Source organism: Acomys russatus, chromosome 13, assembly GCF_903995435.1.
Source record: "Acomys russatus chromosome 13, mAcoRus1.1, whole genome shotgun sequence".
NCBI lineage: Eukaryota > Metazoa > Chordata > Mammalia > Rodentia > Muridae > Acomys > Acomys russatus.
Window position 1 is genome coordinate 62480140 of NC_067149.1, and position 17909 is coordinate 62498048.

A 17909-nucleotide genomic window follows, 5' to 3' on the forward strand; every position below is an offset into this window, starting at 1 on the left:
TTAGTGTTTGTGTGAGTCCTTCGTCTGCCTTCAGCCTGGGATCTCTGTGAGGCATCTGCCTAGTGAAATGTGAGTACGACCATCAATATCCCAGGAATAGAGGAAGATGTTTATTTCTTTCAGATTCATCCTTCCATTCCACATAAGAGAAAAAAAAAATTAGGAGAATCTGTAGAAGAATAAGAAAGGGCATGAGAGCTGGGCTGGGTGAGAGCCGGCTTGATGGCGCACGCCTATAATCCCAGCACTCAGGGAGATAGAAGCTGGTGGATCTCTGTGGGTTCGAGGCCAGCCTAGTCTACAAAGCGAGTCCAAGGTCGGCCAGGGCTACACAGAGAAACCCTGTCTCAAACAAAACAAAGCAATAACAACAAAACAAAACACAAACAAACAAAGAAGAAAGAGTATGAGAATATCTCACAGTCGGACATCTATATGACAATGTGTTTGCTTTTAACGCTATGATAAACACAGGCCAAAATCACCTGGGGAAGGAAGGAATTTATCTCATTTTGCAATTGAGGGAAGCCATCACTGAGGGAAGCCAGGGGAGGAACTCAAAGGTGGAAATCAAAGCAGAAACTGAAATAGAGCATTGCAAAGCCAACCTGGTCTACAGAGTGAGTTCCAGGACAGCCAGGGCTACACAGTGAAATTCTCTCTAGAAAAACAAAAAAATAGCAAATAGACAGCATGACGGAACGCGGCTTCCTGACTCGCTTTCCATGGTACGCTCAGTTTGCCTTTTTTATGTGACCCAGGACCACCTGCCATAGTGTGGCGCTACCTATACCAACCATTAATGGTGAAAATGTCCTCGAAAATGTCCCCCAAACACTTGTCAACAAGCTTTGTAAGCCAAGCAAGAAAACCGCAACAGCCTTCTCAGAAAAGGCGATGGCTCTAAGACCTTCAGGCAGTTCCTCAGGAGGGATCTGGAAAGAAAGTGGTTTTAGCATGGAAATGACAGCTCCATGCATGCTGTTCCCCTGAGGATCCTGCACTGGGACAAGGCGCAGGCTTCAGCTAACGTGTGTCTCTAAAAAAATGTCTGACTAAGTTGCTGGCTTTGAAATCACTTGTGGTTTTGGTGTTCAGGTTTATAGCTCCAAAGCCATAAGCTACAAGGTACAGCCTAGATGTATAAAAGGCTACAACATCCAGTCGGGTGTAAGCACTCACAGGGAAGACCTTTACACATGCCAGGAGCATCTCTCAGAAGGCATCCTTACCCATGCCTGCCTTTGGTGCTACTGCCTTCCAAGCAGTGTTAGGGAGAATGGGGTGGGGAGGGGATAAAGGAAGCCAATGTTTAAGTTAAAAGTTTAAGCTTTTCATTTGAAAATAGAAGAGTGTACTGATGGAGTTCGGTTAAATGTGTTCATCAGTTTCTCTGTTGCTATGACAAAGTGCCTGCATCAACTACTGCTTTGTTCAGGCCCTGGGCCTGAGAGCAGTTCAATTCGAGGTCAGCTGGCTCCTCTGAGGAGACAGAGCTTGCTGGTCAGGAGAGGATGGGGAATCAAAGCTCCTTGTCTCAAGAAGTAGTAGACGGAGTGTGCAAAATGTAACACTCACAGGCATGCCCCCAAGTAGTCCACTTCCTCCAGCTAGGTCCCAACCACTGGTGTTTCCAGAACCTTCCAAAATAAAAACAAAATCATCAGCTGGTGACCAAGCCTTTCCTACATGAGCCCTATGAGAGGACACTATAGGGTTTAGTGAATAAGTAATAGGGGGAAATCACAAAGGAGTAGGGAGCTGGGTAGAATGAGAGAGGTCTTCCGGTGAGGAACTTCTGAGCCCCTAAAATGACAATATACGTAGGAAAGGCTGTTGTTGTTGCTGCTGTTGTTTTATATTATGAATGATTATAGATGAAAGTCTATAATATGTAGAATTCAGAGCTACAATAAACAACAACAAAAACAAAGTTGGCTTCAAATTACGTTCTGAGCACTTTCTAAAAATAGCAGCCAAAATCCTAAAAACAGGAGTCGTTCTACATTTTCAAAATCCAGCATGAATAGAGACGATCTCCCCCTTGCTAGGGTGGGGTTTGACCTTTCCCCAGATCCCTGCTAAGTGTTTGTGAAGGTCAAAAGACAATCAGAGTTTAAAAAAAAAAAAAAAAATACCCTAAACCCTAAGGTGAAAGAGTTCGGCAAGTAGAGGTTGCATAATGATTTTTTAAAGTAAAGGCAAATTTGCATAAACATAAGGGCAGGGAGCACATTGAGAAGTGGCTGATGAGGAGACAGCTGGCGATGCCCGTAATAAATTATTTGAGATTCTGAAGGAAGAGGATGCAACGCCAGTTAAAAAAAAGAGAGAGAGAAGAGCTGATGCTGATAAGACAGCAACACAAGGAGGAAATTTTCTCTACAAGACCCAAGAAATCAATGTCTGCACTTAAAGCTGTTAGAGGACAAGGAAAGCCTGCTGCTCACATTTAATGCACTCCTGCCTCAAACCGAAACCTGTGCTCTTCTGTCCTTCAGAAAACTCCAGAATATTCAAGGATCTTCTCAAGGACACTAGCTTCAAAACAGAAGCCATAAGCCTGAGTGTGGCACTTGATGGCGGCTACCACACAAAAAGCTTTTGCTGTTTGGTCACCTGAGCTTATTCTTCCAGCAAAAGGAGAATCCTGGGCGCTTTGAGAAGGGAGGTGCTATAGTCAGGAGTCAGTTTCAGGGGTTGCCATTAAATATGCTACTGATAAACAAAAATGAAGGAAGGAAAGAGGTAAAATGAGATTTAAAATGTTTAAAGGCAGGTGAAAGGGCTGGGCAGATGGCTCAGGCAATAAAGTGCTTGCCTTAATGGAAACTTGAGGACCTGAACCTGATCCCTAGTCCCCAGGCATGGTGGCACACACCTGTGCTCCCAGTTTGCTCGCCAGCTAGCCTGACCAAAAGGATGAGCTACAGGATCGGTGCCGATTCTGTCTCAAAACATAAAGTGGAGAACAAGTGCACTCATGCACACTCACCCCCTCTCCAACACACACACACACACACACACACACACACACACACACACACGTGCATCCACAAAGGAAAAATGTCTCAATAGTGTTTAATCTCTTTGATATACTGGACCTTAAATATTACGATATAAAATTCCAGTTCAGTGGAATCATCATTGTGTCTCCAAGGGTAAGCATTTTTTCCCCTGGAAAAAGATCACTAGGCCAACAGAACATAATATGTGGGAAAAAGAAATAAAAATATTACAAGGGGGCCATTGGTATCATGGTGAGTGGTCCCACTCCTTTTTCATCCTTGACCATGGGCCTTGAACCTGGTATGGGAGACACACAGTTCTGCATACTGGGTGCCACGTCATAGGTATACAACCTGTTGGAAATACGTCCCCAACCCTGCAAGACATTATCACCTAGCCGATGTTGTAACTGAGTCTTCAGAAGCCCATTCAACCATTCTACAAATGACAGACATCTCAGGCTGCTCAGGAACATGATAAAAAGAAGCGGATTCCATCTTTTCTCTTCTTTTGCTGTTGATGTGAGTCCTTTAGTCAGGAGTCATGTTGCATAGGAACCATGGCACTGGAGACAAATCCCCATCAGCCCATCTATCCCAATATGAAGGGAACATTGCCTTTCCATAGTGGAAGTAGTCCAGTGCAATCAGCGGGCTACCAAGTAGCTTTTATTAGTCTATAGCACAATGCTGTGCAATAAATACTCCATCCTAAACCTCCAAGCTAGCATAACTTCCTCCCATCAGATTTCCCATATTATACTTGCTTTTTACTCATCTCATAGATCTGTCCCATTCCTCCTGGTGTTTCCTGACCCTTTCCACATGCATCCCTCCTGTCCTTCCTGCTCTTTCTCCTCCCCATCACTGGACCAGGATGTCCCACCCTATTCTCTGTCTTGCTCAGCACTGCCTAGATGGCTTTTATTGCCAATATAGAGAACAAATGGTGACGTGTTTACACAAACTTCAGACAGGAGATGCTCAGAATAAACATCACAATGCAATGTTTGAATTGACACCAGACAGTGGGGTAGAGAAATCAGCATTTGAATGAACCAGGATAAACTACACAGTCCACAAGAACATTAAACATGTCAACAGGCATAGACCCTAGTGAATATTGTGAACTCCAGTTTTCCCGTTCATGTGACATTTACTTCTTGGGTCTCAGGAACCTGGCTGGCTCCTTCCTTGATGGAATGTTGCTGTTCTGTGGAAACTGCTACACAACGCGTGGGCGGCTTACAGAGTACAATCTGTGCTGCTGAGCTTCAACCCTCTCACCACATCCTCCACACTCACTTTCTTTATGGGAAACCGCAGGGGTAATCATTACAAATGGGTTGGGACATCCCTGTGCACTGGGTTATTTATATCCTGTTCTCATGAGGACAAATTCTCTAATGAGAATTTGCACAAACCACAAATCCATTCGAGGCTCTTTTTCCCCTCTCGAGGAACTCTATCCACATACCTCTTCCATAGATTTCCTTCTCACCAACTTTGCAACCGTGTTCAGTCCCAGGCACGGGCTTCAGCCCATGACTGGTTCATAGACACATCTGGCCACTGCTCTTTCCAAGCAAAGACGCGTGAGTTCCTGCCTGAAGTTCTGCCCACTGGACGGATTTCCCTTCACCAGTGCTCTTCAGAGTCCTCCCAGCTGGAGCTGTAAACATCCAGATGGTTCCTACTGGTATAGAGAGTTTTATCTGTAGACATCACCTTGGTCTTCTCTTCCTTTGCTTATCAGTCATATGAAAGTTTGGGGTAGAGAGGGAACTCAGTGGCAGAGCACACTTTGTGCATACAGGCCTTGGGGGCAAGCCACAGCATCAATAAAAGCTCATCTGGAAAGTTCTAGCTACAGGATGTAAAGCCTGAGTGGGGACAAAAGGCAGGATAGCAGGAGTTAAGGACTTCAAACATTTGGGCCAACTCATATACCTTCCCAGGCCACCACAATGTGGTAACAACATTGCATTTTAAAGCATTGAGTAATATTTGTTGAAGGTTGCAATGCATTGCAGTAAATAATAATGAATAATAATGATGATGATGATAGTAATAATAATAAACAACCCTGAATTTCTTACGTTTGGTTTTTAAACTATCATCTTTCAATAAATCATAAGAATGTTTCTCACTGAGTTCTTTACTTAAGGTCTATTTCACCAAGATCACAGTGATGGGATCTACTTACTTACTTACTTCAAGTCATTTTGGGTTTGGAAATGGTGAACTCACTCTCCAAATGGTAAATTAATAAAAATATCTACAGTGGACTTGAAGGAAAGGCAGACAGTCTGCAGCTGCTGGCCGCATCATTCCGAAGGGACTGATAGCCTGAAAAACAGTTTCAGTTCACCGACCGCCTTCTAGGCGTTACAGGAACTTAAAAATAAAAGACTGGCAACTGCAGGGGAGGTGAAGGTGGGTGGGTCAGAGACACAGTTCAGCACCGTTGTCCAGGCAGCCCCCTCAGAGGCACACTGGTCCATAGAAGACAGCATTTAAAAGAGACAGAATGTATTTGACAGTCACTTAGGTCCTATGTTGACTGCAGCCATTTAAACTCTTGCATCTGTGTCCCAGCTTTAGCTCTGATTGTTATTTTCATCAAATAGCATGAGAATGTGATGTCATCATAGAAGCTTTCAGATTATTAAATGCTCCATCTCACTGTATGCACTAATGTATGTTAAGTTAGATTTTTTAAAAGATTGTTGAGTACTGTGCACTCTCCCAACATATTTAATACCTGTCTTCATTCGTGACTAACATTTATCTCTTGATGATATCTGTCAAAAAAGGAAATTTAGATTTTACTCTAAAACATAAACTATAATTGATGGACTTCTGAACTCTGTTCTCTCCTATAACAATTTCAGATTTTAAAAAATCTCTTTGACACTGTGGTTGGAATTACTATTGAGAAGCCAAGTATTTCTTTTAGTTCTTCTCTTTCTTTCTTTCTGTCTTTCTTTCTTTTTTCCTGATGAACTATAAATAGCTTTCATAACTCCAGATCCTGCCTCTGGTCTGGTCATTTAATATCTAGGTATTTGTTTTCTTTGATACCAACACCATTAATATTTATAACCACTTTCCTTTGCAGCATCTCCCAGATGGCTCTGCGCCCAGTGCACATGTTGAAATTTATCTTTTGCCACATTCCAGTGACGTCCGTAGGAGAAAAACGAAGTCCATTCCAAAATGCACTGACCCCACTTACAATGAGATTGTAAGTATGAGTTATTGCCTATCCAGGTAGTTTGTATTTTTCCTACCAGTTCTTTTTTTCCGATTCACAACCAAATACGGACAATTTTTAGTAATTGGAAGCATTGTTCCATAAAGGAATGATGTGGCCCAAAATAGTCTCAGCATGCTGAACACTGTTCTAGATGCTATGGGAACTGGAAAATACAGACTTGGCTATCAAAGCTCTGACAGGCCAAACTCCCGGCAGGCAGGGGAGGGCTGCTTTGCATAGTAACACCTTCCCTGATCTCCTTGTAATCTCACTACCATGTTCATCTTATTCTCTTTCATCCTATTCTCACACACTTGATTTTTCTCACCTAGCCATTTTCTTACAAGCCATTATGTGAAGAACAGTGAGTCTCTTAAGTTCTATTTTGACCAAAAAAGAAAGTAAATCAAAGCTGCTGCATTCTGCAAATAGTTCTCCTAAGAGGTTTAAAGACCAGGTCTTCTGGATTCTTTCTAAAGCAACTCCTGCCTTCCTTCTCTTGCATCTCATTTTCCTGACTCAGTTAAGTGGCTGTTTGTTCTTGCTATGTCATCTATGGGAAGGTCTTCCCAGAAATCCCTGAAAACAAAGACTTTTCCCTTGTTATTTCAGCAGTTTGTTTGTTTGTTTGTTTGGATAGGGTCTTATTATGCATCCCAGGCTTCAACTAGTGGGGATTCTCCTGCCTCAGCCTCCCTGAGTGCTAGGATTGTAAAGTGCTGACTCTTAGCATTTCTGAGCAAATATTCTTTCCCTTGCTAGCAATCCCAGACTCACACACACAAGCTGCTCTCGCTCAGCTGTTTCCCTTTCACCCTTTAATACTTTGCAGTGTAGATTCTCACCTTTGCTGGTAGGGCTTCACTCAAGTGGTCCCTGCAGGCTCCTAATTGCTAAACCCAATGAGCCATCAGGCTCTTTCCTCTCTGCAGGTGCAAACTGACAGCCAGATACCCTCCTTCCTTGAGAACTCTTTTGTGCCTCTTAAGTTCCACCGTTTCTTAATTTCCTTCCCTTTTTCTCTGATCATTATTTTGGTTTCATTTATTATTATTCTTCCTCCTAATATTATTTGCTGAAGTTCCCCTGCCTTCCCCTTTAAAAACCAGCCCTCCCTAGCCAAAAGTTCTGCATCCAGAAATTCAAATGACCACCAATGGAAACAAACAACAACAACAAAAAAAAACCAAACAAACAAACAAAAAAAATGAAACGATGATAAAGTCTTAAAATTATGTAAGGCACAAGGACAGTAAGAGCCAGACATGAAGGTGTGAGGACCCAGGACGAGGCACACAGGGAATACCTAAACTCAGGATGGATTTAGGATTCCTCAGGAGGTCTGGAATCAGTCTTCACTGGACACTGGAGAAGGATGACAGACTCTGGATGAGGTCACAAACTTTCCGTCCCGTCTCAGTGTAAGCTTGTCTGTATTCATTCACCTCAAGGCCCAGCTTCTCATATCACCCAGGCTGGTCTGAAACTCATTTTGTATCCAAGGATGACCTTGTATGTCTGATCCTCCTCTCTCTACCTCAAGTGCTGGCCTTAGCGGTGCGTACACCATACCGGGTATCTCTCCAGATTTTGCCCTGCCTCTCTTTCTCATTGCTGAAGCACGTCACTTAGAGCTCTGTGCACTTAGAAGGCAAGCTTGCTGCTTTGCCATCTTGAAAGCTGATTCTCTTTAGAGGAGGATTAGAGGTGTGTTTTTATGCTTTGACATTCTCAGTCATATTTTAAACTCAGTGCGTCCAGCTATGAAGTCTACATACACACAGGTGTGGGTCCATCCACTAGAGGGACGACAACCCAAAGGGAAATGAAGCCCCCTGTCCCAGAAGCCATTAGCTTCCAATCTCTCCTCAGCTAGGAGTGCAGTCACCAGTACTAGAATGCTGACTGGCTTAACTTCATGCAAATTCAGAAGACCTTGATTGACCTCTCCCCCACCCCCCACCCCCACCTTTACTCACAGGTCCAGCACCAAGCCCTGATACTTGTGCTGTAGCCACTGCCAGACTTCTAAATCCAGTCTTCCTTTTCCTGGTGCGTTTCCGGCTGAGGTCTCTGTTTCTCTAGCATTCACGCAGCTGTTATCCGATCTCTACGAAGTATTTATTTTTGTTTGTTTGTTTTGAGACAGCGGCTCACTATGTCACTTCAGCTGGCCTTGGGACTGGCCATGTAGATCAGGCTGGCTTTGAACTTACAGAGTTCTACCTGTCTCTGCCTCCCAAGTGCTGGGGTTAAATGCATGTGCCACTAAGACTAGCTCTGAGAAATAGGTTTACTAAATCTTTCTACCTAGGGTAGAAATGTATCCAGACATATTTATTATTCATCCATTTAGACTCAATTGAAGGTTCCTCGCTGCCAGCTGCTAACAACAATTTTAAGTGTGGCATTCATGTCCTTTAAATTTTAACTCTGTAATTTTCCTTGATTCTCCATTGGAAGAATAGCTCTGAGCATTATTTCCTTTCTAGGATTCATGTGCAATTAGAAGAAATAATAGAGATTCTAATGCCCCTCAGGACTTTCCCCCAGTGTAATGGCTAGCATAACTTTAGTTTGTATCAATACCAGGACTTCGACATTGGTGTGATCCCAATAGCTCATTCTGACTTTAGCAGCCCTGAGAGCCCCTTCCTGTGGCTCTAGATGTTTAGCTCTGGACATTGGTGTCACCTAATTGATCCCCAGCCAAGGCACAGGACAGAAGCATCCTAAGGTTTACAAGGACCACCCTAAGGTAGCCACAACCATCTGCCTCAAACTGGTCCTCGATCTCTATCCCTAGGAATTTGTCATTTTTCATATCACATAAATGGGATCACATACTTTGTAATATTTGAAATTGCTTTTTTCATCAGTTCCTTTTTCTCACGGCTGTGACAAAATGCCCAGGAAAGCAACTGAAGTGAGGGCTGTTCTGGCTCACGGTTTGAGGGTGCAGTTTATCATGGTGGGGAAGATGGAGCAGCAGGAGCTCTGGGCAGATGGCCATGGTGGTACCCACACTTAGGAGCATCTTCTCACCCTGGGGAATTCAGCCTAGACATTCCTTCACAGGCACATTCAGATGTTTATTTCCATGGTGATTGTAAATACCATCAAGTTGGAAAACAAGATGCACCATCCATCCTCTTTTCGCCACTGCAACATCTTATTTATTCACGTAAATGACCCCTCCAGCCAGCCATGCCCTTCTGACTTCCCTGCTGCTGTGACCGGTGAATACTGGCACCTCCCGCTCCTACTCACCTTTGTAATCTTTGGACCTAGAGTGTAAATTTCCCAAGAATAAGGGAAATGTCTCCTCTCCCTTCATATTTTCACCACTTAGTGACTTCTAAAAGCTGCCTTCAAATATTTTAGGTAGTTTTATAAGTGATAATATGTATGTATGTGTAAAATGTATATAACACATTACTATGTATGTATAACATACTATGTATGTATAACACATTACTATGTATGTATAACATACTATGTATGTATAACACATTACTATGTATGTATAACACATTACTATGTTCAGGTAGTTTTTAAGTGGTACTATATGTGGGTGTGTTAAATACATATAAAACATTGGCATGTATGTGTGCATGCTGACAAGGGAGTCTCTAAGTTAGTAGAGGTGTTTTGCTATCTTATTATTCATTATAATGTCCACACATACAGAGATGCACATCAACAATATGTCGCCTGTTCCTTTCCTTGTATATAAGACACCCTCCTGACTATCAGGAAACTTTTCAGAGGCACTGCATCAAAAGATATGAACTGGAGAGATGGCTCAGTAGTCAAGACCACTGGCTGCTCTTGCAAAGGACCCATGTTTGTGTCCCCAAACCCACAGGGTGGCTCACAACTGTCTGTAGCTCCAGCTCCAAGGGATATGACACCCTCTTCTGTCTTCCATGGGCACTACATACATGTGATGAACACGCATGCATTTAAACACGCATACACATAAAATACTTTTTTAAATCTAAAAATAAGTGGATGATGCCTAAGAAACAATATTTGAGTTGGTCTTCTGGCTACCATATAAACACACACACACACACACATGTACACATGCTTGTGTGTCCAAGTAAATCTAAAGCTGGTGTAGTAGAAAGAAAGGGAGAAAGGGGGAAAGAATGGGGCAAGAGAAGAAGGAAGGAAGGAAGGAAGGAAGGAAAAGGAAAGGTCTCAGTATGTACACTGCAATTCAGTGTTTTTAGTCTAAGGAAACACTTAACAAAAGTCACTAGAAGGCCAGTATTATTTTAATAAGTTGGAAGTTAATTTATCAAGAGCTTAATGGATTATAAAAATCAGCAGTGAGTACACGTGCATGAAACTTATTTTACAATCCTTAGTGTGGACATAAATTTCCTGATGGCTTTGGAGTAACCCTAGGTCTTCCTAAATCCACAGCCTAGCAATTCAGAATCACCACATTTCCTTCTCATCTGAAGCCTGCTTGGAGCACAGCACACACTGTTCGTGCTTCACACACATTTTAAAAGAGCAGCAACTACCAGAGGCCACACTCACACAATGCCATGGAGTCCAACACAGCAGAAATCTGAAGGAGTGTGGTCCTCAGAGACTAGATGGAGACTGATCTGGGACAGGGAGGGGCCAGTAGAGAGCCATGACACAGAAATGCCTCACAAGATTCTGAGTTTTCTCCTATCTTGTTCTGTGTCTGTATCAATACAGCAATGCTTATAAAAGATGCACAAAGCACACCCTTAACTTTACATCTGACCTACTTTCTCTTGCCCTCAACTGTGACATAGGGTCCTATTTCTATAAGGCACCGTTTCACCTATGTGAGTCTTCGGGAGCACCCTAATAGATGTCCTTACTAGGAGATTCTGTGCTTATTAAAGAGCACAGAGGCTTATCACATGGCATCCTCGGGTTTTAAACAGCTCTGCTCTTCAACCTCGTCTGAAGCACACCCATTGCATTAGCCACTCACTAACGCTGAGATTCCTCAACTGCCAAGGGCTTGCAGCGTACTGTGAGGTGAGAGAGACCTTGTTCTTGACTTTGTGTGAATCTCTCACAGACATGGAAAGGGGATACGTTGTTGCATATCAATGTCTTACCGAAATTGTCACTAAAATAATTCTTCCTGTTTGTATTCACAGGTCCCTCTAGGGAGGGCTAGTTCAAGGACTCTGTCCAGGGTCAGAGGCTCTACCCTTTAATTACCAAAGCTTTGGTCCAGGGGCCCAGCTTGTCTATTTGACACTTCCCAGCATGCATGTCAGCAGGTTTTGTGAGCAGTCTCTCTGAATTCCTCTGCAATACAGAAATCCCAGGGTGCACCTGGGTCAGGTGCAGACTGTTCAGGGCACCATCCTTCAGCTTGAGGAACCGCTGGGGCTTTAGCCCTCACACCATTGCTCTTTGTGCTCAGCTACGTCTAACATCTGGTTTAAAACTATCATCTATCATAAAGGTAGAATGTCTACATTATTAGAGTCGCTGTGTTCACTCACCGTCCTTTTCTTGGATATTTCCCAGGAAATTTCTAAAGGAAACACTAGAAAGAGCAGGACGTGCATGTTACATGCTTGACCTGCCTAAAACTCTCTGGCAGAGTACCTAATGGGTGACAAAAATACAAAGACAGTGCTCTAAGTCCAATCAGCAAGCCGGAGACACTGTTACTTGCTCATCAACTCTCTGTGTCTCTCTTTAGCCCTCTGTGAGTATATGCGTGTGTGTTCGTGCACATCTGTATGTGTGTATATGGAAACCTGAAGTCAGTATCATGTGAGTTGTCCCTGAGCTGCTGTATGCTCACTAATCTTTTTTTTTTTTTTTGAGACAAGGTCTCATACTACGTAGTGTAGGCTAGCTTCAGACTTACTGAGATCCTCTGTCTCTGCCTCTGCCTCTGCACTTCCAAGTCTTGGCATTAAAGACATGCACCACTCCACCCGACGACACTAGCTTTTTTTCACATGGATTCTGGGAATCAACCTCAGGTCCAAGTCCTGTCTCCCAAGCTCCAACTCTTCTGATGTTCATAAGATGATAAAACTTGCTCATTCGTGTACTACCAGTTTCAGAGGGTTGGTGTTGGCTTCAAGACGGTGCTTCCTCAACATGCTGTCACCTGTAACACTCCATCCATCTTCATGGGAGGACAGAGGCTCCAAATAACAAGGCTCCAGGATACATCTTTTCATTAAATGACAGGTGCCTATATATGAACATGATATCGAGGCCCAGAGGCCACACAAGTTGGTCAAGCTCAGAACTGACTGATCCCAAAGCCTGAGTGCACCCCATCACAGGTCACTTTCTCTCTTCCTAGCACTCAGTTCTCAGGTGTGTGAGCTGGCTTTCACCCCTGCCTCACTGATATTCTTCCCACAGTGCCCGTGTGTGAGTGCGCACACACTGACCTCCTGTGTGTTACTCTCCCTCCACAATCATAAAAAGACACTTTAGCATTATTTATTAGGCCCCTGTGTCAGATAATGTGCAGCGAATGCCTGTATCTGAGTTAACAGACACTCATTACACTTAGGGCTTCCTGTCTGAGGTACCAACTCCAAGGCCACAAATTTTATATTTGTCAGAGTGACTAAAGATTTCCTCATGCTTATAAATAAAATTTATGTATGTACTCTAGGAGAAATGTTCATTCTTTATTGCATTTGTATGAAGACATAGTAAGCCATATGAGAAAGACATCACAAAGAATGCATCCATCTGTGCTCTCCTACAGCATGACCCACCAACTATTTACTGTGTGGTAAAAGAGTTTTTACCCCAAAAATCACTATAAGTGCACAAAACAATTAAGAGCTATATATCATCAATGGCCACCTTAAGAAAATAATTTGCATTATTAAAAAACAGGTTAAGATCAAAATCTACCAAGTAACATGAGCTCTGTAAGTCTAGATGCATTCTAACACATTTCCCTGGCAACCATGCCAGCTTCCCACTTCTGCCTCCCTTCCTCTCACACCTCAGAACGAACCATCTTCATCCATCCCCCACCTCCAATGTCTCTTGACCTCAACAGGCCTGTCATTGTCATGGTGGTCATGTCCTGAATATTGGAAGGCACACTTGAACAGACCCCACTGGAAAAAAATACTAAATCACATGAACAACCTGTACCTATATATGTGTATGTGCACATATATATGTGTGTGTATGTGTGTATGTATGTATATATATATGTGTGTATATATATATATATATATATATATATATATATATATATATATATATATATATATATGTTACAAGTCAGATATTTAAAAGAAAAACAAGTAATCGCATATGTAAGACCAAAAGAACATCAAATGTAAGCTCTGGTTATCTCCCTATGATGGAAAGGCAGATTTTTTTTGCTCTGTTTGTATCACATGTATTAATTGAAGAAACATATTTTTCATAATTATAAGCCATATTGTTTTAAGTAAAATACATAATCACAAAATGATTTCATCCCATATGCAAGATGCATTACCTTCTCCGTTTCAGCAGCACTGGCCTGTCTTTCCTCGTGGGCCTGCCACACAGGGACGTGGTAGCCAAGCTCCTGTGACAGGCAGTAGGTTCTAGGATGGTTAGAAATAGAGTGCTTGACTGTATTCTTAGTGAATAACCTAGAATCACTGAATTTAAAGTGGTATATTGTATGGAATCTGTAACTGCTAAGATTTTTGGAGAAACAGTTGATTAAGTCTATTAAATTAATAGAACCTTGGCTCCCTTTCAGGGTAAACATTGGGAGAGAAACGTTTTGACATGAGCCTATCTCCTCAAATATATAAGCTGTTAGCATCATGTAAAAAAAATTAAAATCAGTATCTAAAAGATGCATTCAAGCCTGTGTGATTTACATGTTCCTTCTCCCTCTGTTCTCAGATGGTGTATGATGAAGTCTCAGAGCTCAAAGGCCACATCTTAATGCTTATTGTGAAGAGCAAAACTGTATTTGTGGGAGCAATTAACATTCAGCTCTGTAGTGTTCCCCTCAATGAAGAGAAGTGGTACCCATTAGGAAACAGTATCATCTGACCAATGACATAAGCATATGCATTATTGAGGAAGTACTTGCATGATTTTAGCTTCTAATCCCTTCTATCACAGAAGCAAGGCATCGCTCTTGTGGAAGGCAGCTCAGAGCAGTGGTTCTCAGCCTTTCCGATGCTGTGACCCTTCAATACAGCTTCTCATGTTGTGGTGACCCCTTAGCCAAAAAAAAAAAAAAAAAACAAAAAACTGTTTTCATCGCTACTTCATAACTGTAATCTTGATACTGTTATGAATTGTGATGTAAGTATCTGATATGCAGGAGATGTGATATGCAACCCTGTGCTTAAAACGTCATTCGACCAAGGGGGTCATGATTCACAGACTGGGAACCACTGGCTTAGCACATAAAAGGCATAAAAAAAAACAGATCGAAACAAATCTTTTGTAGTTATTTATTCCCTATGCTTTCCTTATTTTCCTAGCATATTTGCTCCTTGGAATATTCATCATGTAAAAGTCCATATGCAAAGTAATGAAAGAATGATTAACTTTAATACATTTTGAATCAAACATAAATTCACACCTTGTCTAAATTGCTTGTTGTAGTCAAAATTATACTTTCAAGGTGTTTTCTAAAGAATGACAGTTAGGAAAAGCTCATGAATGAATTTGAAAGCCAAGAACATGTGCAACAGATTTAAAATTTAAATATGTGTACTACCCACATGTCTTGTCATGATTGTATTTTTGAGAGAACTCATAAGCTCCAGCCACATGCAATGATTTTTTTCTATAAAAAAAAAACTAAGATTTTCAGTTATTACTTAAGTTTTTCTTTAATAATTTCATGCACTGTATAATGCCTCTCATACCCTCACTTCTCACCCTTTTATAGCTCCCTACCACTCCTTCCGTCAGCTTCTCTTCTCTATCAATGCCTTTCCTATGTTTCTATGGGGATTTCTCTTCCTGAGATGGGCATCTTACTTTTGTATCCCTGGCTAACCTAGAACTCACTATGTAGAGCAAGCTGGCCCCAACCTCACAATGGCCCACCTGCCTCTGTCTCACTGTTGCTGGGGTTCCAGGACATTGGACCTGGTCTGGAATTCTTAAGCTCGGCTCTTAGAATTCCCTTTGGATATTGATCATCATCATTGTTTCTTCCACCCATGGTCATGTTCACACCTTAAGCCTTATTAATCCTCAAAGTGCCAGCCTTTTAAGTCTGCTATTTAAAACATCCTTTTCATTTGTTAAACATTAACCTACCCCTTGTGCTCACTATGATCTGAATAGAGGATCTTCCCGATTGCTGCCTGCATGGCAGCAGTATGCTTCAAAATAATCAAAGTGGAGATTTAAAAAAATAAAACATCTGCTGTGAAAATTGTTGTGTTTTGTTTCTTTAATCTTTATTTGCTTCATTTTAAAGAAAAATTCAAATTGTTTTGTTTGGTCTTTTATATAAGCATATAAACACAGGAAAGCCTCTATATTTACTCACTGAAAACTACATCAATGACTTATATGAGCCAACAGGGTCTCACTAAAATGCATGATGGCTCCGTCCCAGAAAGCCATTAATATTGTGAGCAACTGCTCTGTTCAGTCATAGACTGTTCCCCAATCAGTCTAATAGGCAATGGTGGCAAACCCTCTGCTTGCACTGTTCCCCACGCTGTCTTATAGACAATGGCGGCACACCCTCTCTTCCGCTGAAACCTCTTCAGCATCTTCTCCTCTTATCCACATTCCTGCTGGGGACTTTGCTTCCTGCTTCCAACACATCAAAGGAAACAGTCATCCACTGCTGCTGTCCCTGCTGCATGAGTAGCTTCTGTGGTTCGCCTCCTTAACAGGAAAGAGTGATGTGTGTGTCTTCCAAATCAGTCCCCAGTTCTGCATTTAACACTGCCCGTTACTCGTGCCACCTGAATTCTCAGTTCCTCTCCACAGCAAAACTTTTTCAAGTGGTGGCTCCTGCCTTCAGCAGTTTCTGTCTTCCAGTGTTCTCCCATGGCCATGAGAGGCAGCTGTTTGTCCTACCACATCAAGGAAAGCCTCTGTGTAGCTGAACCCAGCTGTCTGTTTTAATCTCTAGTCTGATCTCTCCCATCAACAATATTGGTGCACTCGGTAAATCTGTCATCCACATACTCTCTCCAGGGACATCTGAGACATCCTCCATGCTTTCCTTTTATATCCTTGCTCCTTGGTCCTCATTTTTCATTGTAAGAGCCGAGTACACCAGATCCAGGGCTGCAGTGGCCCAGGCTCCCAACTAAATGGTCCCTGCATCCTGGTAATGGTCTCGAACATCCCCAGATCTTTAAATGTCATTAGGATGCTAATGGTTCCCAGATTTATAACTCCACCCCACAGCCTCTTCCAAATCCCGGCAGTGAGTGTCCAATTGCTTGTTCAACATCCCCCTCAGTATCTAATAAAGATCTCAAACTCAGGATCTCAAAACACTGTTCCAACATGTTTTATACACAGTTCTTTCTCTCCTGCTTAATAATAAGCCTACCTTTCAGGTGTTGGTAGGAAGAAGGAAAAAAAGCCTTGATACTCTTTCCCTGCTTCTCTGGTCCAAGTTCCTGTTGTCATCTTTACCCTGGAGTACCACAAATGCCTTCTAGGCAACCACCTGGTGTCTAGGAACCCCTGCCCACTTCCATTCTTTTTCTAAACCATGGCCTCTGGGATGCCCTGGCAATGTTGGTGTGATTCTGCTCTAAACTCTGCAGGGGCTTCTAATCTCAAAGCAAAAGCCCTTGCTTTTAAAATAGCCTAAAAGGCCCTAATGCTGACTTCTCAACAGCTGTCTGTCTCTCTGCTTTTAACTTGTGTAGTGTCCCTCAATCCTCAGAGCTCAAGCCATGGCCTCCTTCTGTACCCTGGGCACCCCAGGCAAGCTTCATCCTTGAAGTCTTTGATCAGCCAACCCCTTCTTCCAAAAGTGTTCCTTAGGACCCTGTATCCACTTTTCTGACTCCCACACATCCTTCAGATCTTGAGCAAAGGTCTCCATCTCTGTCCAGCATATCCCATGACACTATAGTGACATGGCAAACTGCTGTCCCCAGATACACACCAGGTTCTTCCTACTCTACCTTTTCTCCTATGACTATTATCTCTGGACAGTATGCATATTCACTTTTTATTTTACATGTTATTGATATTTGCTTCCCAGGTACTAAGCTCTAAGCCAACATAGATTTTTCTCATTATCAGTGCATCCTCAGACAAAGCAACCAGGGCCTCTTACCCTGGAACCCTCACTGAGAAGAACCCTACTTCCTCTAGAAGTGACTATGAGCCACACCCTGAGTCTCTTTCCAGACTAGCCTTGGACAAAGATTTGCTAATTCCCTCTCCAGGTCTGACTGACCCCTGTCAAGATCTATTCATCTCAAGTCTCACTGTACCACCAATGAGAGAACAACAGGACTCAGGGATGACTAAAGGAGGCTGGATATGACTTATGTGTGCCTGCTGAACAACCACAAACATGTACACAAGGCTGTCCATGGTGAGAAGAGAGCCAGAGAAAGGAAGAAAAACAGAGCATATGTGAGGTTCTAGACACAGCAGCTCTTCCACCCTACCACAAT

The 17909-nt window shown here is 42.5% G+C and overlaps 1 protein-coding gene across 1 annotated transcript in view; it reads left to right on the forward strand.

Moving 5' to 3' along the window:
• Pik3c2g (phosphatidylinositol-4-phosphate 3-kinase catalytic subunit type 2 gamma) overlaps positions 1–14497 on the forward strand; it is a 297903-nt gene extending 283406 nt beyond the window's left edge. The window contains exons 32-33 of the mRNA XM_051155525.1: positions 6130–6255; positions 14179–14497. Of these exons, the coding sequence (XP_051011482.1) occupies positions 6130–6255; positions 14179–14331 (279 nt within the window). The 3' untranslated portion in view covers positions 14332–14497. The remainder of the gene's footprint in view (positions 1–6129; positions 6256–14178) is intronic.
• The last annotated feature ends 3412 nt before the right edge of the window (positions 14498–17909 follow it).